This window comes from Mytilus galloprovincialis, chromosome 13 (assembly GCF_965363235.1).
Source record: "Mytilus galloprovincialis chromosome 13, xbMytGall1.hap1.1, whole genome shotgun sequence".
In the NCBI taxonomy this organism is placed as follows: Eukaryota; Metazoa; Mollusca; class Bivalvia; order Mytilida; family Mytilidae; genus Mytilus; species Mytilus galloprovincialis.
In genome coordinates this window covers 16921446-16941527 of record NC_134850.1, presented here as the reverse complement: position 1 = coordinate 16941527, position 20082 = coordinate 16921446, and the positions used below count along the sequence as shown (strand labels likewise).

Here is a 20082-nt window from a genome sequence, read left to right as displayed (position 1 = left end):
ATGTTTTGTATCCCTCACCCATTTTCGCAAGATTTTGGCTAAAAAGACTTACTTAATTGGTAATAACTTTTAAAAGCTGATTACTCAAAAACTACTCATTGGAAATACCTATTTTTTCACAGAGTTAAGTTTATTTTCCACTTGTGACCCATGTTTTGGAAATAATATCAGAACGAGATTTCAATGAGACTGAAATGTCAGAAGAATACATCCTTAAGTGCCGAATGATATAATCTTGAATATCAAATGATGAAGATATCAAAAAAAAATAATTTAACAATAATATCAATGAGAGAATCATAGTATTACTCTTCAAGAACGAAAAAGTCACACTTATACCCTTCATGAGCCGTCTCTGAAAATGTAGGTTTTGTTCAATTGTTGTCACATAAAGCATAAATATATTTTGGCTCGACATGAGAATAAACATAACTGACTAATCGAAAAAAAAAATGGGTTAATTCACACATTCTATAAATTTACAACAAAATATTTTCGAATCTTACCGGCAGTGTTATCGTAAACTACCAATACCAAATCAGGTCCTTTAGTACTACCGACAGTATTGTTAGCGTGGCAGTTATATACTCCGGTGTCGGAAGTACGAGCTAGATCTATATTTAAAGAGGGTGAAGTAGTTGTCGACCCACTGTATCTAATTTTGGTCATGTCTATCATTTTATTGCTTGTCGTTCTTGTCCAATAAACATAGTCGACACTAGGTGTCGCAACGATAGCACATGGCAACGAAATGATAGCTCCACTTAAAGCTGTTCTATACTTTGGACTTTTAACATTAGGTTTCAAATCTGAAAAAAAGTTAACGTTTAATAATTTTGTGTTTTTGCTGCTTTCTAAAATCAAAGTTGTGGAATACATTTTATCAGATTTATTTGGTAATCCATGCAATTTTTGTCTCCTCCGTTACAATCTTAAACATTAAAACTAAATATTGAACACATGACACTGTTATTCTTCTTAGTGTTTGGTACAGGTGGGGTGTCACTGTTTAACATAGTTTTGACACAGAACAGAGAACTCTTTTTGTCAGAACACAACACACTGTCAAACATTCAAACACACATTCGTAGTATACACACTGATCTGTGTCCACGCTTGTTAAAGCGATTCTGGATGTAGTTTACCCTTCTCGCGCAACTAGCATTAGTTGCCAATATCCGTCCTCAACATGACATATTTTTTAATATCAAGTATATGATCAGGGTAAAAATCTGTACGTATTTAAGTCACGAACAATACAAAAACGTGTTGATTGACGGCTGTTATTTGTACTAACGTAATTGGTATTAAGTGAAATAACATAACGCGTAATGCATGATTGTGAGCGCAGGTTTCCGAGCTGACGATTCTTTGCTCACTCTTCTGATTATAGCATGCATGTTCAGCATAAAAGCCACAAACACAAATTTTAAAGTAATAGTTTTATCAATCCAGGGCTTTTATAACCGGGCGTTTTCCGTGTTATAGTAATTCAAAGACGGTATACCAATACTTTAAACTTTATTAGCAAGGTCCGGACAGTACCAGACCTAAGACCTAAACTGACTACAAAATATCATACAAAAGCATATATAAAAAACAGTTACTATAGAAAAGGATTAGTGTCCAACGGATTAACTTGTCATGGTCAGAGTGATTTCCATCACGACAAACATATATTTAACAATAGAATTAATTAGACACAAAGACATGTAAAAGGTTTGATAAAAGGATTAATAAATTGTCACTATAGCACTTAAAATATATTGTCTGATCTTAATTTATATCTAAGTCCTAATTGTCCAAATCTTCCTGGTTATATTCGCCACTACTCCACCTAAACTCGGTCTCCGAGTTGCCGAATGAATTTTGTTATCGTCGTGGGTATCCTCCTCCACGCCGATGATGTTGCTGCGAATTGCCACGCGAGCAAATTGCAAGGGTCGAACGCACACCTCGGTTTGAATGTTTTATATCTAGATGTTGAATCTCGTGTCTACTGTTTACGTTCTCTTCCCTCAGTCTCTGAATTTCGGCTTCCATATCATTTAAGATGCGATTGTAGTGCATGTCAGTATTTTTAAACTCCATTGTTAAGCGCTGTCTGGCGTTGGTTAAATTACGGTTTTCTTCTTTCAAACGCATTATTTCTATTTCAAAATTTTGAGTTCCACTTGCATGTTCAGCTAACTCCAGCTCGATTGTTTGGATTAACCGAACATGTTTTAAACGTTCCAAATTTAAATTGTCCAAACTGTTCCTTAACATCACGTTTTCTTGTATTACTGCATCTAATTTAGAATTTTCACACTTCAGCACAGCAATTTCTTTGATAAAGTTTAGGTTAGACTCTTTCAACTTGTTAATGTGTAGTTTCGCGGATTCGTCCTGTACGGAGCACGTAAAAGCGGAGAGTTCCTTGTCCTCAAGTCCTTGAAACGGAAATTGAGACATTTGCTTCTTCTCAATAAACGTTCTCATACGGTCACTATCTCTCTGAATTTTGGATTTCGACTTGGATTTCTTCTTCGGTTTAGGGTTTTCACATGGCTTAACGTGAAAACTGCACATGCGAGCAAAATGTCCAGGATGTCTGCACTTGTAACAATAAGCGTTAACTGCATAACACTGATGGTAGGTGAAAACGTTCAATGTCTTACCGCAATATTTGCATAGAAAGTCCAAACAGGTATCGGCTTTTCTCAACGGAAACGGATGTCCATTTCTGCAAGGCTGGTAATTCCAAGGTCCTTCCATATTGCTGCTTCTGGAGGTATTTATATATACTAGTTTCGGGGAACTAGCTCAAGATCGTGCCGCGGGTACCTCAACCAATATATAACCGGGCGTTTTCCGTGTTATAGTGATTCAAAGACGGTATACCAATACTTTAAACTTTATTAGCAAGGTCCGGACAGTACCAGACCTAAGACCTAAACTGACTACAAAATATCATACAAAAGCATATATAAAAAACAGTTACTATAGAAAAGGATTAGTGTCCAACGGATTAACTTGTCATGGTCAGAGTGATTTCCATCACGACAAACATATATTTAACAATAGAATTAATTAGACACAAAGACATGTAAAAGGTTTGATAAAAGGATTAATAAATTGTCACTATAGCACTTAAAATATATTGTCTGATCTTAATTTATATCTAAGTCCTAATTGTCCAAATCTTCCTGGTTATACTTTCACGACTCACCAAGTGCGGTTATAAACAATGATGCCAGTCCATCGTAACATCAAACTTCGTAAATAATGAAACTTAACGGCTACATAAATACATAATAAATAATCTTCTGTCGGTCCTGATCATGGCTGATATAGTCTATGGACCTTTTATATATTGCTTATCATATTCGGTATGGGTTATGCTCATTTTTGATGGTCGTACGGTGACCTGCAGATGCCTACTTCTACGACATTTGGATAGAAAGTTGGCTAATGGGCAACCAAATCACATCTTCTTATTTGTTTATAAGGCTAGAGGTCTATTTATTTCAAATTATGAATTCGCCCCTGATTTAGAGAAATCTTACCTCCAAGAACATATAACGTCACGCTTACAAATTCGTCCCCAATATTATTACCAGCACGACAAGTATATGTTTTCTCGACAAAAGTGACATTCGAGATTGTCAATGTTGTGTTAGCTTGTCCATTGTTGCCTGCAGAGGTATCAGTCTCTACCGAGTATGATCCACCGGAAGTTATGTCAGTAAATCCTGTGGATGTGTTGATACCCCAGCTGAATGTCGTAATGGCAGGATGTGCAACAATAAGGCAGTGCAGTGTAATATTGCCACCATAAAGGATACTGGAGCTTTCATTCGCAATCCTAATAGAGGGAGCTGAAGTTGAAAAATAATATATATTTATGTCAAGTTTGTTTTTATATACAAGTAAAACTCAAAAAGGAAAAATACACCGAGGGACAAAGTTGAAGACGACAAAAGAGACACATCATTTATAATTTTTTCTAATTTATAGTTTATAATTAATTAATATGACCAGGAGCTGTGTTCTTCAATGTAAAAATGCAAAGTGAACAGCATCTAGCAAATATAGTTATCTTGCGTCATGAGGAGGAATCAAAATGTGTATCTATACTATTAAACGAGAAGACCTCATTTTGTGTGTCGCTTCTCTTCCTTCCACAATAAATTAATCATCATGCCTCTGTGTTCTATAGGTAACATACAAAGTCGCATTTGTCATCCATTCTTATGATTATTCAGATTGAGTTATTTTTGGAGAAAAACAGCAAAAAAAGAGTCCGGATATTAATTCCGTCATCAGACTGACTTTAAGTCATAGATTAGATTTCCGGTTTGAAACATGCAAAGTACAACCAATCGTATGATAGATAACAAAAATGAAAAATAAATAAGCCAATCAGAGCATTCTCCATATCATGGTGTTTAGATCGCAAGAACCACAACTATTATACCTCCTTAGAGTGCACAATTATTTTTCGCGTTTATCTACATGTAAACTACACAATACTATTTTAATATATTGACACTCTCTGTATTCTGTCTTCTGTTTACTATTCAAGGGGTGATACCAGTTGCATATTTATTAAAATAAGTAAAACATGTGGAAACAAGAATGTGTCCATAGTACACGGATGCCACATTGGCACTATATTTACTAAGTTTTGAGTTGATTGGACTTCAACTTCATCAAAAACTACCTCGACCAAAACCTTTTACCTGAAGCGGAAGAGACGGACGAACGAACGGACGGACGAAAGAACAGACAAACGAACGAACGGACGCACATACCAGAAAACATAATGCCCCTGTACTATAGTAGGTGGGTGGGGCATAAAAGTCAAGTATCAATATGATCTGAACTGCATTAGTTGTAAAAACTGGATTAAACATAAACTAATTATTGTCGGGTTTGACGGACGAACGAACGAACGAACGCACGGATGCACAGACTAGAAAACATAACGCCCATAAATGGGGCATAAAAATCTATTGCCGAAAGTGAAAGTAGTGATTTGGCAAAAATGAAAGTAGGGTAGAGATTAGAGGGAGGCAGGACCTTTTTCGAGACGTCGGGATCGGGTGTTTTTAAGTTCGGGATTTGGGGATTGATCCTTACGGGATCCGGGAATATATTTTTCGATTTCAGGATATGAATTTCTTTAAATACTGCATCTCGGGATTTCATGTTTTTAAGCTGGATTTCGGGATCAAGACTCCTCCGACTACCCCTCAAATTACCAGTAGTCGGTCTTAGTCATTTATACAAGATTCATATCCTACCATTGGCATGTTAATAAGGCTCTTAAAAAGCACTGACTGATGGATTGTCCTAGAAGCATATTTTGTAAGACTAATAATGGTATATCTATAAGCAGTTACACTTAAAGTTATTTCATATTTGAAGCGGTGTAAATTTTTAATTTAATTTGACTTTTACCAAAAGATGCATTGTAGCAAAGGAGAGGAATGATTCTGGTCCGAGGCCAGAAACACGAAAATGATTGAATTTAACAGAAAGTAATCAAATATCGGACTTTGGAAAAAGGGAGAGGGCTTTTGATACCTTTTTATGAAATTTTCCATACATAATATATCTTTTTAAAAAAAATCATGCTACAACAGTTCACAAGCTGTATATGCCCGCGATTTCGAGGGGTGTTCTAGTACTTCATTTAATACTACAAAGAATCACGAGCAAAGCATGTAAATTTTTTATCTCTGATGCATACTAAGTATTCGCTCAAAGAGATTCTGTGAATGTTGTCGTGAACTTAAATGTTAGGAAATTACTAGAAAAAAATATCTCGAGCAACAAAACCAAAAACACAAACAATTACGAGAAACTTTTTAAGATCATGAAATATAACATAGACGATTTTTGACTGCTAGATGTCGTATGAATTCTGTGACCTAGGCTTGATGTTTCATTGCCATTAAATTGCACAATACAAACATTTTTTCAATCCCAATCAGACAACTTTAAACTGATGTAATTCATTTCATCCTTTTTTATATTTTATAAATAAGGTACCAAGAGAAAGAAGAAAGATTAATCTTTCAAATTGTGATAATTTCATTATGACATAATTATTACATAATTAATTATTATGTAATTAGTTGCTATATTGTGATGTCCACACTTGAATGAATTTATCGTCTTTGTTCTTCATAGCATCCCAAAATATTTTATAGATTCTAGTACAACACAGCTTGACCTCCAAAACTGTGTCTCAGATTTCCAAAAACATCAATACAACAAATTTTATACCCAATTGAATTTAGTGGTATCTTATGAATTGATGTTGCAAACTTCATTGAAGATTTATGAGAGGATGAAATGCAATAGGAAAAATCTGAGACACAGTTTTGGAGGTCAAACTGTGTTGTGCAAGAATCTATACAATATTTTGGGATGCTATGAATGACAAAGAAGCTAAATTCATTTAAGTATGGACATCACAATATGGCAACTTATTACATAACAATCAATTATGTAATAATTATGTCATAATGAAATTATCACAATTTAAAAGATTAATCTTTCTTCTTTCTTTTGGTACCTCATTTATGAAATTTAAAGAAAGATGAGTGGAATTATATCAGTTTAAAGATGTCTGATTGGAGATGAAAAATCTTTGTATTGTGCTACCTTAATTCATACGAATAATGTATTCTGATTTATAACCGGAGTTTGTCTTTTGTCTTTTATACGTTATGGATCCTTAGAAATATAACGAAAAACAACATATTAACGCATATGAAGTATACATTTACAAACCAGTCACTGTGTTTTAATTGTTGATCATCTCGAAGTTAACACTCGCTGCATTGAAGTACGCAGATGCGAGAAAATATTGACCAATTACAGCAATTGATCGTGGAAAGAGTTTGTCCAACACTTCCCGAGATTATTTTTAAGCATTTATGAAATTACTTTATTTATATTTTTACTTCATGTGAGACACAGCTGCGATTAAAAAATATTTATGCCATATTTCTGTCTTTATTTCTTGAAAGGCACTTTTCCTTTTTTTTCGATAGGAAGCCCTGGAAACAAAAACATGCTCTACATGTAATTGCAGCACAGGGTAAATCTCTGCATTATATCTAGAACCAATAATTAACGACCCTGCCTCGATTACAGAAATAGCTGTACTTAGTATATCTGATATTAAGGTAACGATATGAATACATTCATATTGAACCAATGAAGCTTAGTTGTCTTGTCGTATGATTAAACTTTACCTGAATATGGACAACTTGTGTTTGGTGTAATGCATCCTGGGATGTTGTTACCAGACTTGCAAGTCTGCAAAGGAAGAAAATTTTACATAGTACAAGTGTTATCCCCGCTAAGCAAGTGGTATTTATTTGTCAGTTCTATGACGAAACCATTGAATCTTAAATCTAATATGTCTCTTTATGAGCTAATTTTTTTTTGTCTATCAGCTCATAGACCTAATTTTGTCACGGTCATTGGTTTTTTTATGATAAACTCCGCAAAATTAGGAATTTTAATCATCAAGAGTAACTTAAGATTTTTGATTTTCTATTCCAAAAAAAACATGTGGTACATATTTGTAAATTACCTGCTTCAGTGTGCACCACATGTTTGATGTCATTTCGAATTCTTCATTGGCAGAAAAAAATATTACAGTCATTCCTTAAGTGTTTGAGTAAAATGTAACACCTCATATTTCGTTAACGTCACACGTCGCATATACTATATCATCTTATGGTCTATTGGAGTATAAATCATCTGTAACAATTGTAACGGGTCATTCATTTTCAATTGTTTATACATATGCAAAAAGGATTAGCATTATTTAAAGTCATATGAAACGAGTGAGTGGTGAAACAAAATGTTTTTACAACTCTTGAACCAATGCATGTATATATCATAAACTTAGTCCTCGGTGCACGATTTTCTCAATTTTTACGCCAATATATCGTAAAATCGTCAATTTTTTTTCTCTCTCTGTCTGTTATGATTTTAAAAATATGGCTGCTCATTAAATGCCGTGTTTTTAAGCCGAAGTTTACCGATTGTCACCTTATAGTAAACAAACAACAAAAAGCATGAGTATTTAGCACGTGTCTAACATGTACAATCATATACTGTATTTATTGTTTATTTTAATGACAGATCCATGCGTATTACAATCACCGGGTTTTTACGAGGAGGGTTACGCTCAGGTCACTATGCATACAGAAAATATGTCGGGGAGTTGCTTCCTAGAAGGAAGCAATTAAAAATAAGTTTACTTTTTGTAAATGTTGACAAATTAAAGAATTTTCACCAGTTAAAAGTATATGTACATAAGTTGTATAATGCAAACTATCCATTAAGTTATAAAAAAACATATGCATATTTTTTTATACCGAGGTTTCTTATGACTTTAAGAAATAATTCATGTAAGCAATATATTTGTTTGAAATTTAATTATGGCCTGGCCCGTGATATTCGAATTTAATCCAGAACAACGTTTGTTTAGTGTAACACTTGTAAGTGATATGTATTGAAGACAAATTTTTGATAGGTATATAAACTTATAAAATAAATTGAATTTCAATTAGTGATCGGTAGTGTATTGAAGTTACATTTGTGATTTATACAATGCTTTAGAGCTAATTTCCTAATGCATGTAGTTCAAAGGTTTGGTTGGCTTGCTCACTCTGTATGTGTAAATGTTTGCGGAAGCATCCGATAACATTATATAAGCTAAAGCCCTCAATATCTATTGATTGCAGATGTCAATCTTATTTATAATTTTTGAGCAAATGTTTTTTCAAACAAAGCAAGCAATTCAACCAAACTTTTGAATTACAAGCATTAGGAAAAAAAGCTAAAAATAATAAAGAGTTGACTTACCATATTTCTCTGGAAATAATGTCCTCCAAGAGTGTGTAAAATCAGCGAGGAATTACGTTCGTAGTATACATAACCACCAAAGTTTGCACTGGTATGATTTATTCTGTTGATTTGTCCTGGATCAGGGGTATATACCAGCGCCGAATACGACACACCACCAATGTCCAGGTCATTTGAACCTGTAGAAGTAGCCTGAACCGATTGAGAGTTTAGCATGATACTGCTAGAGTCGGACGTGAAAACCGTGATACCAAAAATATCCCACTGTTCATATGAAGGTGGAATGTAAAATTCATAAGATTTCTGAAATCCATCCATTGGAGTGGGGTAATACATTGACGGCTTTGACGTACCCGATTCTAAAATATGGACAACTGCTATTGGTTCACTGGATGAAATGAAAAGAATATCTGAGTTCATTTCGTAGTAATCCCAATCATTAGTATGACCCTTGTGATACATGCAACTATCTTCATTGTACGCTATTATTGAAGTATTATCAGAAGTTGTAAGGATAAATACACCTCCAAGATGATGAGATCCAAATCTGCTTATAATATAATCTCGTCCCAAGACGAGAGTTGGTGGTACTTGGTCGATCATAAAGAATTTAGGATTTCCATTATTAAGAAAGGTCATGTGCGCACACCCTGCAAACACTGCTATATCTGTGTTACTTGTAATTTGAAGACCAGTCAAATCGTCATCATACCACAAGATAATCACATTGTATGCGTACTTTATATTGACCTCGGCGGTGATGTTGTTTACCAAAGTAATGCTTGTAGCTATTGCTTGATTAAAATCTACAAGATCAACCATTTTATGGAAGGTAAGAGTGATCTGGTTGCTAAACTCGGGGAAAACCAGAGACACAAACGAATACGAGTCGTTCGACATCTTTGGTGCGATTACATTATAGGAATTTCCTAGAAGTGAAAGAGGGAACACGAAGAAAGAATCCGAATCATACGCAGTTAAGATGACAACTGTGACGTCAATGTTGACGCTGTTCGTCACTTCAATATAAATGCTATTTTCTTGTGCAGGGTCGAATAATCTACTGAACACATCTTCTGGAATTATAATTTTTCTAAAAGAGTTACCAGTGATGTCGAGTCTGTTATCAAGCAGTTTAGGGTTTTTCGGGGTTTTTACACTAACAAAAGCCATATTTGTTTCATGGTTGTTAATGATAATGTAAGATTTGCTAATTGATGACGAATTGTACTCAATCGGAACAACAAAAAGAAATTCTGTACCAACTAGTGTTTGGTCTGCCATACATAATCCTAAAACAAAAATGCAAGTTTTACTATCACTTTATATTCAGTTAGTGATAAATCTGCTTTAATTGTATACATAGGGATTACTGAATATGGAATAATGTGCAGAGGTACAGATCAAGGGAACGCAAAAAGGAGAGAGTAAATAGGTAAATAAATGTAAAGAATACAGAAAAAAACGTTTAAAGGAGAATAGAAATCAATAATTGAGAAAAATGAACAGACTAAAAAAAAATCTAAAAAAGTATTTTTTTTTTAAATTAAAGCAATAAATGACCTCATCCATATTTCGTCAATGTGATTTTTTACCTTATCAAGTGACGTGAAGCAAACGACATTCTTTACTACCCTGTGTCTGCGTATGTAAGACATCAGGTAATAGGTTCCCTTATGTAACTGGGTGAATTTGTCATCGATTAATTTGCACGAATCTTAATACGAGTCCTTTTATCCACCTGCGTATGAACGTTGTAGATACAAAAGTATTCAGTGTGTTTTAAATAAAGGCAACAGTAGTATATTACTGTTCAAAAGTAATAAATCGATCGAGAGAAAACAAATATGAGTGTGAATTCACATTATTATAAGACGTGTCTCGGTACATTTCTATCCCAAATTCATGTATTTGGTTTTGATGTTATATTTGTTATTCTCATTGCATTTTGTCTAATGCTTAGTCCGTTGCTGTGTGTGTTACATTTTAATTTTGTGTCGTTGTTCTCCTCTTATATTTAATGCGTTTCCCTCAGTTTTAGTTTGTTTCCTCGATTTTGTTTTTTGTTCATAGATTTACTAGTTTTGAACAGCGGTATACTACTGTTGCCTTTATTTGCAGACTAAAACTAAGGAAAATACACCAACTATTCGAGGAAAACAATGATACAACATACACTGTGTGCAAAAAAAAACCCGCAAATGCAACAAACGAACCATATTTTACACCTCCTCCACCACATTCTGTATGTTTGTGCCTGTCCCAAGTCAGGAGTCTGTAATTCAGTGGTTGTCGTTTGTTTATGTGTTACATATTTGTTTTTCGTTCATTTTTGGTGCATAAATGAGGCCTTTAGTTTTCTTGTTTGAATGGTTTTACATTGTCATTTCGGGGCCTTTTATAGCTGAATATGCGGTATGGACTTTGCTCATTGTTGAAGGCTGTATGGCGATCTATAATTGTTAACTTCTGTGTCATTTTGATCTCTTGTGGAGAGTTGTCTCATTGGCAATCATACCACATCTTCTTTTTTTATATAAGATAGCAACTGCCGTTTTCCTGACTTGGTACAGGACATTTAGAGAAAAAATGGTAGGTTAAACCTGGTTTTGTGGCTAGCCAAATCACGCTTTAAGGCAATGTTCAAAATACCTATCATTAAATGTGATGGCAGGTTGTAAAATTCCCATAAAACTATAACATAATATTTATAATAATTATTTGTGGTTACAAAATTTTGTAAATTATTTAAAATATAGTAATGTATATCCCTCGTGCAAAACTTTTTCATTCCTCGCTCGGCTTTTTCTATACTTTTTGTACTTTTTTTGGTTTATAGCTCATTCTTTAGGTTGTCTTTGAAGTCAAGCTACCCTGACATTTTTAAGATTCATAGATTTAAATTACGCATATACACGGTGGGTATGGTTGTCCTGCGAGAGAACGTACTGTGCTGGTGATTCGGTCCTGACGGGTGCTGGTGGGTCCTGATTCTGTGCTGGTGGGTTTGTTTACATTGTATCAGAACGGCAATAAAACGACTGTTTTGTTGCTTAATTTTTCTCTGATGCGTCATAAGTACCATGCAAAGTATATTACAACAATATTATATTGAAAAAGTCGTGCAAGTTCGTTAAACGGAATTGTCCTGTCGCTGTGCTGGTGATAAGAAAAACGGTCCTGGTTCTGTGCTCCTATGTCCTGGTTCTGTGCCTTTATATTTTAGTTAAAAGTGTCATATATTTTATATCATTGATGCTGTACTGTTATTGACTAATTAACTGTTGTCTACTTTCTTGAAATTGACATTTTTGTGAATCTGTTTACTGTTATTATGAGAGAAAACATACCCCTATTTTTTTTGTAAATTAACTGTAATCTTATTTATTGGCCTGTTAATGGAACCCTTCTTGTCCCCTTTTAAGATAAGAAAATATGTTAACGTTTTTCGGGATTACGATCATTTTGCAAGATCATGAAAATACGTTGTAATTTATACAATACTTATATAAAGTATATGATGTGGTATGTTTGTTGTCAATGGACAAATTTCCATAAGAAACCAAAGAAAGTATGTGTTAACAACCATACGTCATCGTACGACCTTCATCAATAACCCATAAAATAAAAATGTCTTTGGCAGCTTAAAACACATTTGAACAATTGAGTGATGACTATAAGAATGACAATAGTATTGCGAATTTGTTTGTTTGATTGTTTGGTTTTCTTTTTTTTTTGGGGGGGGGGGGGAGTAGGGGATAAGTTAGAGCGAGGTTACAGTGAAAATTTTAAGCTTGGAATAGTTTCCCGTAAGATTTAAAAGTTGTATTTTAAAATGTATCTTATAGCTATTAAGAATCACTTGCTGTATCTGTAAGATTTTTTCAACATAATTTTTTTGTCTAAACGGTTATCAGGTATTTTTTTTCGAAAGTTCGATAGAACATTAAAAAAAAATACACTATTTTATGAAAGGGCAGACTAGAATATGTCAGAGAATGAAGACGAGATAACCTAGAGAACACTAACAAAACTAAGATTTCTTAGCTTTTTCATTTCAAAATTCCAAAATAAATAAATATCTTTGATAAAGAATTACTGGGGAGGAAGTGAACAATGTGTCCTACTTTTCTATATTTAAATATCTTTATGAATAAAAATCAAATGTGCCTTACTTCTAATTGAAAAAATTAAGTAAATGGAAAAATTACCCAACTAAAATACACTTTTATTATAATATTGGTAATATCACTAAGCTTTTACGTTTTGTGTGTCAAACACACCATCTCTGTAGTAATGACTCCTTACTAAGATATTTCAATTCATCCATTTTTTTCTGCATTTTATGATATTGTGAATTCTTAGTATTATTATATGAAAATGTAGCCTTAATTTATATTTAAAAAAACTGAATCTAAAACCAGATATATCAAACATTTTTGTTCCCATCCAGGGGCGTAGCTAGAAAGAAACGATGTAAAAGCAACTACTGCCGAGCGTAGCGAGGCGAAAAATTATAGGGACCCTATTATGCAGAATTTTTTTTTTTTCGGTTTTCGGTCATAGGACGGTTAAAAGAGGAGCTATATGTAGATAAAAATTTATGAATGTAAAACTTTTAATAAATCTTCTGAATATAGTAATACATAAACAACATATATTTGTGATACATAATTTACTCAAAATTGTCCAAAATCTGCTCTTCGGGTCTGCGCAGAAACAAACTTCTATATTACTTTGTCAACATTCACACTGAAATCCCGATGAATATGCAGTAATGCTATGTAACTTTCGTTGTTCATTGTTTATCGTACATTTGTTTTCAATTACATACGTAGTACCGTGACTGATAGATCTCAGGGCTATCATGGCATGGTAGCACTCGCGAGATGTTATAAACCAGCGTACGTGTTCGGCATCGAGCGACCTCCCAATTGAATTCGTCAAAATTACATGCTAGGTCAGTTTCGTATGTTTCAGACAATATTGAGATTTGTTCGTTTGTGATATTTCCTACAACACGATGAAGCAGATACAGCACAAAGAAGCGATTTTCCGATAACTTGACGCGACTCCACTCTCCAGTTGCCTTATCATATGGTCTATGAACGCAAAAAATAATGAGACTTTCCAATACTGTTTTGGCGTGTTTGCAGGGTGATTGGCTCCAGTAGTCTGTCAACCACATCGCCTCGGCATATTTTCAACGAAATCGAAGGGATCTGATAATTCTTATGCCGATTGGTACATCTCATTCCAAACTGATGAACTGTACACGGTTAAATGTGCTCCAAAACTACATATCTTAGACTGAGTATTACAAATTCAAAAGTAAAAATCTTGTAAAAGATACAAGTAACATTCCGATTTTGTCATAATCTCCAAAAAAAAAAAATATTTTGAAACCAAATGTCGTTATTTAATGATATTTCATCAATTAAAAAAAGTGACAACATAGGTGTTTCCTTTAACATTCAATTTATAAATTTTTATTTTGCCATTTCTTTTTTTGCATGCCGAATCAATGTGCATGCAACTTCGGAGCTACGATCTTTTTTCTGAATGAAGAGTTTCATCAACACTTGTAACTAGGTAGTCAAACTAATATCCGGGATAGACGGAAAAGACACCAACAGTCTCTGATTCCGATTGACCAATTCATCTTTCTCTCTTTTTTTTTTTTTTTTTTTTTTGTGCAAACGACGTGGATGCACGTGCTGTCGTGCCTCCGGGTAGCTACGCCCCTGCCATCTATCCGTTTTCAGGACTTTAACAATCAACGTAATCACGCCTTGAAAGTAAAATGCGTACTCGGCTGTCTGTAATTGACAATTTTTAGACACCCTCCTAAAAAAACAAGCCGGGGGTGGGGGTTCAGAGATGCAAATTTAAAAGTACTTAGATCAATTTTTATCTTTTCGTGTATGGTTTATGACCCCTTCTGTGGCCTGTCAATTACGAAATGTGCAAACTGCAATAGTATCAAAATAGCACAGACAAGGAATAATAGAGATATAATTTTTTACATATATCAAGGGGAAACTTTTTGCAAAGCATTATTATTTATAGTTCATTATTGTATTTAGTAGAAAAAGAGAATTTGGTGAAAATAAAATCACTTTTTTTGTAGAAAATTCACAGACCTTTGAACAGAGATTTTTGTTATGTTTAGCATGGGATCAACACAAGGATACTTTATCGTTAAAAATCTATTTAAAAGTATTTGAAACTACCGTTTGCTTTATTAATTGTGCCTTCAATTTCAAAAAGTTAAAATATCTCGTATCTTCATACTACCAATTGAGTATAAAACAAGTATATTAGTTTAAAAAAGAAATTCTTAGATTAAACACCTACATTTAACTTTAAAAGGTCATAACAGTTAAAAACAATACAAATCTACACACACAAAAAACTGGCTTTATTTCAACTGGTTATCAACCCAAATCGCTATAAGATCATATATAAGCTCAAGAGTGAATCTAGGAAAAACAATATTCATCAACAAACATGACCATTGTCTGTTAAAGTGTATTCGAGTTTTTAGTTGCAGCCGATTCCATTGAGTATGTAGGCAAAGGTAATATCTTTGGTTAGCTTTCTTGTTAGCTAAACCGTGAATTCATTGTTAGGTAAGGTATATTACCCTCCTTTCGAAGTAGCCTTGTCCTACAGACAGAAAGATGTGTCATTTGTCGGACTAGTCTACTCTTAAAGTAGGGAAGTTTACATAACATAACAATGACTTTTCTGTTCAACAAGCAAGATAACCAAAGATATTCCCTTTGTCTACACACTCATTGAAATCGGCGTTAATATTGCAAAAGTTCAAGCAATTAGGGCAAAACTTACCGAGTAAAAAAATCAAAAGGCCAATGTCCATTTACCTTGCACATTTCAGAAAATTCAGATCAGATAACGAAACTGGGTCCAGCAACATTTATAAGCAATTTAAGATTTAGACCTTCACAGTTTCCATTCACCACAAAAATTCTCGTTACAACGAATAATTTTAAATACAAAAATACCAGTTGCAGCCTTTTGTTTATCTGTTGATATATGTATACGGATAAAGTTATGAAACGCAGCAGGGTCACCAGGGTGAGGAGTCCATGTCATCTGAAATAAATGCTTAGCATAGATCTAGAAAGCGACTGATAATCATGACATTAGAAAAACTCTCTACTTTTCGACTTTTTTCGAACAAATAGACACATAAAATGAATAATATAGTATTGTGGAATTTTTAACTTGACGTGTTCAATTCATTGGTTATACCTGTTACTAGGATAACAATCCTGTCAAGTATGAGCTGGGTAAAATATTTCAGTAAAGAAGATGGAAATGTGAAAGTTTCCGTGCGTCAGTTGCAACAGCATTCGAACAGCTAACATGCCTCGTTAGGGTGGAAGCTAAACAGTTCACGAACATTTGATTTGAAACCTTTATTCGTTTTAACAAAGTTATTGAGATTTTGTTGAGGATTTAACCATCTACGACAACAAGATTTTTTTCTTAGAATTTACAGCTCTTCTAATACATTAACTTCAATTCCTCTCAGTTTTTATTTGTCCAATCAAATTAATCCCAGTATGTATTGAAACTCCGCCTCCCTATTGTTTGAAAACATCCAAGCAAACATAGCAAGCAAGTCAATCAAAGTTTTTTTTTGCATGCTTTTATAGAAGAGCTGTTCTATATAATGCAAAGAAGCGTTTAAGTCTTTTGTCAAAAAAAACTATCAATTTCTTTTTGTCCTATGTAATCTTCCGTACCATTTCCTTCCATTCATGATTATTAAATTGAAGTGTAAAATATTATAGGTACCTTCTTTATTCCTTTATAAGTCTTATGCAAACATAATTATGACAATAACTGTTGTGAGCACAAGATTCACTGCACACTTTTAAAGTTCTGCTTCATCAAACATTAAAATGTGAACTTAAGTTTTGAGACTTTTTTAATCGACACGATTTGGATTTTTGTATATGAGAACATAGTTTATCTATTAGTTGGAAATGCGACTTTGAACTAGCTTTCCGCATGTTCAGTACCTGCGAGCATTCGTTGTTCAATAATGTGTGTCTTTGTGTTATTATTTTGTTGTGTTGGTACACCACTGTAACAATGAAGGAGGAAATGAGGAAGGTTGGTTGGGTGGAAGTGGGGAGGGGAATGCGGAGCGCTAGCAAACAAGTCTATGCGGCATGGGCTTTGATCATTGTTGAAGCCTCAATGTAAGGGGCATTTAATATCTTAATAAAACTATTTTTATTTTAGATACTATATATTGTTATCTGATATTGGACGAAAGATGTTGCCCTTTTATGTAATTATGTAATACAAGTTACGATCATTTAAAAACACATATTAAACAGCCAAAATGGATGCACAAGAGCTAAAATAGGAGTCATAGATCCTATTGACAACATTTATCTGCCCAATTTTATTGATTTTGTAACATTTGTTTCAAATATGACCAACTTCTTATCCAAAATCACCAGCACCGTATCAGGACCCACCAGCACAATGACAGGACCCACCAGCACAGTATCAGGACATGAATAAATTGAGAAAATGCTAAATTTTAATTAATTGCAATGTTTTATTCACAAAATAGTTTTGTCGTGTGGATTGCTGTATAGAAAGCGGACTCCATGAGCATTTTTGTTTTATTTTTTCAGTTCTAGATTTTCTGAAAATGAGCATTTTTGTGTTACGCTTACTGAAACAGTTTAGAGGGTCAACTTTTTAATGGTTTACATATGAACCCATAAGAAACAAAATTGAAAAATCTCAACCGTTTTCTTCCATTTTTTATGAGTGAAAACGTCAAAAATCATCATTTTCGTCTTTGTTTACATTTTTTCATTGATCACCAGCACCCGTCAGGACCGAATCACCAGCACAGTACGTTCTCTCGCAGGACAACCATACCCACCGTGATATAATGATAACTTTTCCCCTTGACTGTTATGTCTGATTTGATTAAAATAATAAGAGCCCTTAACAGTCAAACATTCGAAATAATTTTATAATTAAAATGAAAGTAAGAGGAGACAAGACTTTCCGTAGCTCCAAAAAAAGGGTGCCCAGTGAGGTTTCTCAAGCCAAAACTAAAAGAAAGCAAACGAAAAAGAGAAAGGATAAACAAACAAACAACAGTTAACAGTCAACACATAGATACATAAAGAATAAACATTGTCAATCACACAACACCGATGGTAATCATAGGTTTCGTTCCATAGTGATATTAAATGACACTGTGGCTCTATTAAAATTATTATTTTCTTTTAACTCTCTAAACATTTGAATATCTAGGTCAAAACTGCAGCAAACATATAAGGTATTTTTTTAAATTTATGAATGCTATTTGAAGGAAAATCAAAATTCTATTTTTAAATTATTGCAAAATACGAAGAGGAAAAATCAAAACGGAACGTACCTTATCAAACGGCTAAATCAAAACTTATGGACAACTGTCATATTCCTGACTTGGTACAGTCATTTTTGAAGTAGACAATGGTGGATTTAACCTGGTTTTATAGCTAGCTAAACCTCTCACTTGTAGGACAGTGGCATACAATTCCATTATATTGACAATGATGTAGGAACAAAATAAACAGACATAATAGGTGAACATGTCAAAAATAGGAGTACACAGTCAACGATGTATTATTATCTTGATCACTATAAAACAAGAAAATATGTAAACAACATTTACCATGGCACAAGTAAGTTATACTTACCCAATTTTAGAGCATAAAGAACCAAAACGCAAATCAACATTTTTTACAATTGAGAATGAATCATCTGACCACTAATTCATGAATGTCGGACACATCTAATTTACAAGCTTTATTACTTTAAAGAATTATTTTGGGGTAACTTTAGTTCTAACAAAAACAATGATGGGGGAACTCGATATTGTTTTCATCTTTGCAATAAAAACCCACTTAATTAAAAACACAATACAGCGGCAATATCGGAATTTTATAATACTTAGCATAAACAATCACACAATCAGACACATGTTATTTTTACTGGTAATTAAGTTTAAAATGTCTCCGATTGAACTAGGGTATACCATCAATAATCGATAATCGACGACATAGAAAATGCATGTTCATTTAAGCCCTGGTCACAACGAACCCACGACACTTCTATGCAGCGCCACGTCGAAATGAAATTTGGCCAAATCGCGGGTCATCTGTGATCGTCGTGCGACAGTCGCACGATATTTCCAGCATCGTGGAACTGTCGTGTGTCGTGGGACGAAAATTGTATATGCACCATTTTTGCTCTACGATTTTTTGTCGTGTCACTGTCTTGTGGCTGTCGAAAGAGTGTCTTTCCACAGTCGTGCGATAAATACATTGTTGTGGGCACCAAAATAAAACATTAAAATAAAACAATCATACGACAATCTGACGACTATCGCACATTAATTGTCTGTCGTACGACAGTGGTACGTTCGTCGTGCAACATACTTTTGTTTTATTTAAAATAATACAATTCGGCGGGAAAGTCCGTAGATTCCTGCCCGTCCCCCTTCACAGTCACGACATTAACAGCAGGCTCGTCTCCTGGAGTTTACGAATCGTCATATGTTTCAGCTTGTGGTAGAGGATCCTACGTCTAGTCAACATAACCCACGTTTACTGCTACCACCTTTCTTTTGTTAATTTTTCTTTTCGGGGTCATCCTTGTTTAAATTCGATGAACAATTAAATTAAATAAATACGAAAAACGTCGTTTATTTAGACCGAACTTATAATAACACTGAACAATATTGAAAGCGAATGGCAAATGGCACGCAATAAATCGGGTATTTTTATATACTAGTAGTTCTACTAGTAGAGAGTGTTGTGCGACAGTCGTTCGACAGTGGCACGACAGTGACACGACAGTTAAACGTGCATCCCATGACATGAAAATCTGCAAAATAACCCCTAACAACTCACGATTGTCGTACGACTGTCGCTCGACTTTCGCACGGCTCACTTGCGACAAACCAACGACCAATTCTTTTTTCTGTACTGTACTTATCGTGAAACCATCGTGGACACGTTGAAGTTGATGTGACCACTCGAAATATTTTGTTTGACATTTTGCAAGACAGTGTCACGACAACTTTTTTATAGACCTTTCACGACAAAAAATCGTACGATCTGTTGTGACCGGGGCTTAGAAGGACACAAG

General features: G+C 34.1%; 1 protein-coding gene across 1 annotated transcript in view; it reads right to left on the bottom strand.

Moving 5' to 3' along the window:
- LOC143057415 (uncharacterized) overlaps window positions 1–18710 on the bottom strand; it is a 23314-nt gene extending 4604 nt beyond the window's left edge. Inside the window, exons 1-5 of the mRNA XM_076230720.1 lie at window positions 18630–18710; window positions 8881–10172; window positions 7254–7317; window positions 3549–3860; window positions 507–809 (exon numbers count right to left, since the gene is read on the bottom strand). Coding sequence (XP_076086835.1) covers window positions 507–809; window positions 3549–3860; window positions 7254–7317; window positions 8881–10172; window positions 18630–18669 — 2011 coding nt within the window. The 5' untranslated portion in view covers window positions 18670–18710. The remainder of the gene's footprint in view (window positions 1–506; window positions 810–3548; window positions 3861–7253; window positions 7318–8880; window positions 10173–18629) is intronic.
- Window positions 18711–20082: the final 1372 nt, after the last annotated feature.